Below are 6,788 nucleotides of genomic sequence, written 5' to 3'. Positions count from 1 at the left end.
TGTTCTGAAACAACACAAAAAGTCAATCATAAAAAGTGCGATTCTTCAATACCTCTTAATATGCAAAAAACGATTATTTGGACAGATATATCTAATTTTATGTCTGTGGTTTGCTAAACCGACGTTGTTGTTCGTCAAAAATTCGAGCTGACGATACGAGCAGTTTTGACAATTGATTATTTCTTCGTTAAGTATACTTCTAATCGATGGGCAATCTACTTTGTTGTAAAAGGTGGAAAAACTGTGTAATTTAAAATTATTTCGAATCTACCTACTGTTTGTGTGATCTAAAAACAAAAAAGCAATTCTATCAAAGATTGTAAGTATCTACTTTTGAGAAGAGCCAGAACGCAATTCGCCAAAACCAGGATGAGAAGTTCTTGTTTCGTTTCGTTCAAAATTGTTCGAATACATGCAATTGATTGATTAACAAAGTTTTACAATAAAGCTATTGTTATATACTTGAACAGTGAAAATCATTGACATTTTTAAGTCCCGATTAGTGGGAATAACGGGCAATTTCGCAAACGTAACGGCATAGGTGCCTTAAACACCAAAACCCTTGCATCTAGCTTTCACTACAATTTAACATGATAAACTGCTACGTTATCAATGCGATATGTTCGATATAGTTTTAATGAACTATTTAAAAATTCATCGAAGGTTACAAACTTGAAACGACACTAAAGATTACTGTGATGCATGTGAGTGTAGTTCTATTTCTTGAAAACGATGCTATGCCAAAACTGTCACAGTCTACTCAACATGGTTGACAGACGTTCGTACTGGAGCAACCTTCCACGAGGTTGGCGATAAGGTTTTTGACTTCCTCTTCATCTTGGTGCTCTTGTCACCGTGTTTTTTTCCACCGTAGCGTAGTGGTCGATTTTTGCAGCCTCTATTTTCTTTGCCCGGAACAGCCGAATTTTTCGCTGCAAGAGCTGTGCATACTGGAAAGATTGTGCATCTGGTGCAGGTGTAACCGCTAAAGTAGTCGCATCATCGCAAGTTTATCGAGAACTTTCCAGTAACGCGACTCGACACTCCCCCATCGCGACGGAATCGGTGTGTGCGCTGCCGCAGCCTCTCGTGAGAAGTTGAATTTTGATATACAGGCAGAACTATCGCATAACGCATCGTCATCATGGATGAGGAATACGACGCGATCGTGCTCGGCACGGGTCTGAAGGAGTGCATCCTGAGTGGAATGTTGTCCGTGTCTGGCAAGAAAGTGCTGCATATCGACCGCAATAAGTATTACGGCGGCGAGTCCGCCTCGATTACGCCCCTCGAGGATCTGTTCTCGCGATTTGCCGTCGAGCTGCCGGAAGGAAAGTATGGCCGCGGTCGAGATTGGAACGTGGATCTGATCCCCAAATTCCTTATGGCCAACGGGTTGCTAGTGAAACTGCTCATACACACGGGTGTGACCCGCTACTTGGAATTCAAGTCGGTCGAAGGTAGCTACGTATACAAGGGTGGAAAAATCTCCAAAGTTCCGGTCGACCAAAAGGAAGCTCTGGCGTCGGATTTGATGGGTAGGTATCATTCATTACAATGCAATGTAATAAGTTCGGAGAATGGTTGCACGGTTCATCACTTGCCCTCGGCCACGGTAAGGTTCATAAAATAGGAGGCTTCAGCGAATTTCGGTACTTTCCAATTGCTTCTCGGTTGTGTCGGTGACGGATGGCTCATTCTTTTTCTTCCACTCCTTCTCACTCTCTCTCGCACTCGCTCTCTCTCTCTCTCTCTCTCTTTCTCGTGCGAGGGATGGCTTTGTTCTCTCTCTCGCTTTTAAACAAATCGCTATTTCTCTCTCGCTTCATCTTTCTCTCTTTCTCTATGACCATATAACTCGATTGCAATGTTTCGCTCCTTTGCTCTTTCGGAATTATATTATCCATTTTCCAATTGCACGGTAATGATGAACAAGAAACACGGGCGAATGAGAAATGTGCGAAAGCAAACGCATGAAAACACGTAATGGAGTGTGGCGTGGAAACGCTGCTGGTAGAAGAGAACCAAAAAGCAAACTAAAAAGATTGGAAGGAAAATGACACGTTGGCCATCGTCGTCGTACATACGGATTTCCTGCTAGAATCGAATTGCAGCAGGCAGTCACTCTCACTCTCTTGTTTTTAGCTACTATGGTGCATGGACGTTGACGAGGTGATGATGAATAGGGCAAAAAGGGGGCATGCCTCCTCGTCAGAGCTAGGCGATATTTTGCGTCTACAAAACATCAATCTATGGTTGCGTTTGTATGGCGTACAACGATTGACGTGCGTTTGGAGAAACCCAACAGAGAGGCACATATAGCGAAATTACTCCCTTCGCCAAAATGTAACGGATATCGATAGAAAGGCTCCAATTGTTCGAACATCCCAATATGGGTCTCTGTTTTTGCAACAGCCCAAATGTTTTTGCAAAAGAGTTGCTTGCATGGCAGGAAAAGTATTCGCACTAAGTGACTAATGTACTTATGCCACTAAATGTTTCCGTGTACCGTCCATTATTGGTAGACTTGTTTCGCATTGCAGTGATTTTGATATGCTGACGTTTGCTCACTTCTTGCAGGACTGTTCGAGAAGCGGCGCTTCCGCAACTTCCTCATCTATGTGCAGGACTTTGTCGCCGACGATCCGAAGACGTGGAAAGATTTCGATCCGGCGAGCAAGGACATGCAGGCACTGTACGAGAAGTTTGGGCTAGAGAAGAGCACCCAAGATTTCACCGGTCACGCTCTCGCGTTGTACCGGGATGATTCGTATCTGACCGAACCAGCCATCAAAACGATCAATCGCATCAAGCTGTACTCGGATTCGTTGGCCCGTTACGGCAAGTCGCCGTATCTCTACCCAATGTATGGACTGGGAGAGCTGCCGCAGGGCTTTGCCCGGCTTTCGGCTATATACGGCGGCACGTACATGCTGGACAAGCCGATCGATGAGATCGTATACGACGCCAACGGTAAGGTCGTCGGGGTTCGTTCCGGCGAGGAGGTCGCCAAATGCAAACAGGTCTACTGTGACCCCACCTATGTACCGAGCAAGGTTGGTATCCGGCTCACGAGCTAATGATGTCGTAGGTCGTCGAAATTGGTTGCAGGATCCTTTGCTAATGTTCCTTTCCTTCCTCCGGTAGGTACGCATCACGGGAAAAGTAATCCGGTGCATTTGCTTGCTGGATCATCCGATCCCGAACACGAAGGATGCGCTTTCGACGCAGATCATCATTCCACAGATGCAGGTCGACCGCAAGTCGGACATTTACGTATCGCTCATCAGCTCGACGCACCAGGTGTCGGCCAAGGGCTGGTTCATCGCCATGGTGTCCACCACGGTCGAGACCGCTAATCCGGAGGCGGAGATCAAGCCCGGTCTCGATCTGCTGGGATCGATCGCACAAAAGTTCACGTCCATCACGGACTACTACGAACCGACCGACGATGGTCTGCAATCGCAGGTGTTCATCTCGCAGTCGTACGACGCTACAACACACTTCGAGACGACCTGCTTGGATGTGTTGGACATCTTCAAGCGTGGCACTGGAGAGGACTTTGACTTTTCCAAAATCAAGCAGGAGCTTGGCGATGAGGAGCAGTAAAGCTGCCTTTGCAAAATGCAGTCTGCAATGCATCAGTGAGAAGCAGTGTGAACAGAAATAGGAAGGGAGAGTAAAGGAAAAGGGCAGATAGAAATTGCGACTACTCTGGAGATAATTCGGTTCCAATCCGAAGTTAAATAATGAAAGAAGGGCGCACGCTGATGGAGCAAACATCGTGTCATCAGTTATCAATCATTATTCCATTAGAGCTTTTTATAATCTTTTTTTTTTGTTAAACTATGCTTCGAACCATCATGAACTATTCGCTGAAGCTGCTTGCAGCAGCGCGGGAGAGCGCAGCGCGACAATTCCGTGTTGGATGTATGCGGAGACGCGGAAAATCATTTACCTTAACTCGTTTGCGTTCCTCAAAATGACTCTAAATGTGTTTCCCTGTATCCCCCCTCTCCCTCCAAAAAATTTCTACGTGAACCGTGTTCGCATATGGCAATTTGTATGGTATATGGGATTCGCAATGAAATGATTTATCCTTGCGAGAGATCGCGTCTGCGTGTCGACATTCGTGGAGATGGCCACATTCTAGTAGACTTGTTCGGAAGCATGAATAATACGCTATTATACAATATCTCTTATAATGAATGAAGAATAATCAATAACAAATCAGCCAAAAAGTATGAAAAACAAACAAATCTTGTCATTCGCGGGTTTCCGCCAACGCACTCGTTTGCTTTTGGGTACAGAAACACAGGCTAGAAAGAAAAGAAATACACGTAACGAGCACATCGAATCCACATGAACAATAGTATGCCAGGGTGCGGAGGAGTAATTGAGAACAAATATTGACTTGCGGATGCGCGCCCGCCTTTCCGTCTAATCTTTATTTCTTAGTTCCATCTCTATCGTGTAAAACAGTAAGATTGTATGGATCGTCTCCACCTTTACGATGGTTTAAGCGTTTGAAGAGATTGTCTATTAGTCATAAATGCTGCTTTGAGCAATCCTTAGGATGTGTGGATGTCTGAAACGAAAAACTCACACGCTTTTGTTTTTCCATCGAAAGCTTCTCGAAAAAAAAAAACGGTATAAAGAAAGGAAACTTGTACTCAGCGCTATATAGTTGATCAAAGTCGTAAGATAGTTGCTTAAGAGTCAATCACGAAGACAAAAATGCATTGCAAATGAATGGAAACCCCAAAATCGTTTTCATTGTGTTGATCAGATTTGAGATTGAGATGAACAAATATTCCAAACTGTTGCTAAACGTATTAAGGTGCGGATGTGTGTAACAACGAGTAGCAAACAATAGATGTTATTAGGACGAAGCTGTATGGCCACATCAATCTTACGCGTCACTCATGCAAACACCTGTGCGCTCAAACCACAATGTGAACAATGAAAGCTTTTATAAGAAGGTGTTATCTAGCGTTTTGCAAACAATATCTAGTTTTGGCGTCTTGGATCGTCCGGGTGGTCGTAACTGTTTAGGCAGCAAGCAGGAGAGCTCGGATATAGTTGTAGCGGACAAACATCGTTGGACTTAACCAGGATCGGTCCACCCGTCGTAACAAAGATCCCGAAAGCTGCACACAACCTTAACGGTGAAGACAAATTTTTGGCTAAATAAACCGACCGGTCATACCTATAGAGTGAATACAGAATTTCCGTAATGCTTATACTGCACGGCAAGGTGAACATTTGGCGGTATAGAAATAAATTACGTATCATTGATGGATTGAATTCTTTCCCTCTTTAACTGCCATTTTATCTCTTTGTTTGTTATATCGTGTGATAGTTCGCGAATATGCTCATTATGAATTGTCCGCTCCTAACTGCTGTGCTGGTGCTGTAAGGAAATTATCTCTATCTCGCTCTTAAATTATCTATACACTCGAAATTCCCAAGGACTTATAGTAGAGTCGGAAGTTCTATAATTCCAATATAGTATTTTTTTCTTGCTATAAGGCCACCATTAATATATCGTTTGCATAGTAACGTGTAAATCGTTTGCTTCGCATGTGTAAAGACTTTCCGCATTGATTTCGTATATTCTCATAATTGAGTTGCGATCACGTGCGGCGTATGTTATTTTGTTTATTGATATCGTTTGCAAAGGTGCTCGATGCCAGTTGTGCTAATGAGGTTTGGTTTTTTGGCAAAATTAAGAAATAAAACTATGGAGAAATAAACAGTGTATCAATATACGGGAATGCAATTTTATTCGGGATTTCTCGTACAGTGGGTTACTTATTTACGCTGCCTGATGTCGTTCATGTAAGATAAGACTAGTATCACATATTGATAGTACAAGCTAGACCGACTGCTTCTCCATCCACATGCATCCACTGTTCGACTTGACGATGCAGATTTTTGGGATGTAATGGTGGTACAACGTGATATGTGCAGCATGAGTGAAATGATTTGCGTGGATTGCGCATACTATATGCGCAACATAACAGATAAGCCATGAGTGGTTTGTGATATCGAAAAGAGTAAATGGATAAAATTGCTTCATAATGGGCGCACAACGATAACAAGATGTGCCGGGCGTGTGACATTTACCCTTTGGACAAAGCCCACTTCTTAGAGGCGTATGTGAGTACGTGAACTAAAAATGTTTTGTTTAGCTCCAGCTTCAGCCATCGCGACAGGTAGAGTAGAGATTTATCACCCCATGTAGATTTGAATTTGTTAACTCTGAAGAGAAGCTTCACGGTGAAAGAAAAATCAAACAATTCTCATGTAAGTAATAAATGCACACAAAAGGGAATAAGATTGGTGACAAAGCTTTATAATAGAAAAAAAGCTCATTCCAGATCATTTCTCGTGAAATGGTGAAAGTTAATCAGTCTCCATTCTACCTCTTTTTTGTAAGTTTCTCGTTTACGTAAGCTTTTCTAATCCTTTTTCTTCTCAGTTTGCACATTTTTCACTTTGTGAGAAATCGTGAGAAGATCGAACTTTCCTTTCGAAAATTTCACAGCACAATGTCACGAAAATATGATTAGTAGACAAGGTTTCTTGCATTTTGAATCTTTCCTAATGCATCGCCTATTCCGCATTCTTTAAATTTTTTGCAACCTCGCGATAAACGGTTAAGTCTTTCACCGCATTGGAGACATTTCCATCTACCATCCTATCACGTGAAGGGCGGGCGCGGTCAAAAAGGCAAAAAATCGACCATCTCCGATTGTTGCGATTTATAAACTATTCGACAGAAA

The 6,788-nt window shown here is 43.1% G+C and overlaps 1 protein-coding gene across 1 annotated transcript; it reads left to right on the top strand.

The window, feature by feature from the left end:
- The first annotated feature begins 874 nt into the window (after nucleotides 1-874).
- Nucleotides 875-5,763, top strand: LOC128727721 (rab GDP dissociation inhibitor alpha). The gene is made up of 3 exons (XM_053821659.1): nucleotides 875-1,538; nucleotides 2,581-3,056; nucleotides 3,148-5,763. Exons 1-3 carry the CDS (start codon nucleotides 1,145-1,147, stop codon nucleotides 3,607-3,609), a joined length of 1,332 nt encoding a protein of 443 aa, XP_053677634.1. The 5' UTR covers nucleotides 875-1,144; the 3' UTR covers nucleotides 3,610-5,763.
- Nucleotides 5,764-6,788: the final 1,025 nt, after the last annotated feature.

Source organism: Anopheles nili, chromosome 3 (genome assembly GCF_943737925.1).
Source record: "Anopheles nili chromosome 3, idAnoNiliSN_F5_01, whole genome shotgun sequence".
Classification (NCBI taxonomy): Eukaryota; Metazoa; Arthropoda; class Insecta; order Diptera; family Culicidae; genus Anopheles; species Anopheles nili.
The sequence above is the reverse complement of the archived record's forward strand: the minus strand, read 5'-3'. Positions and strand labels throughout refer to the sequence as shown.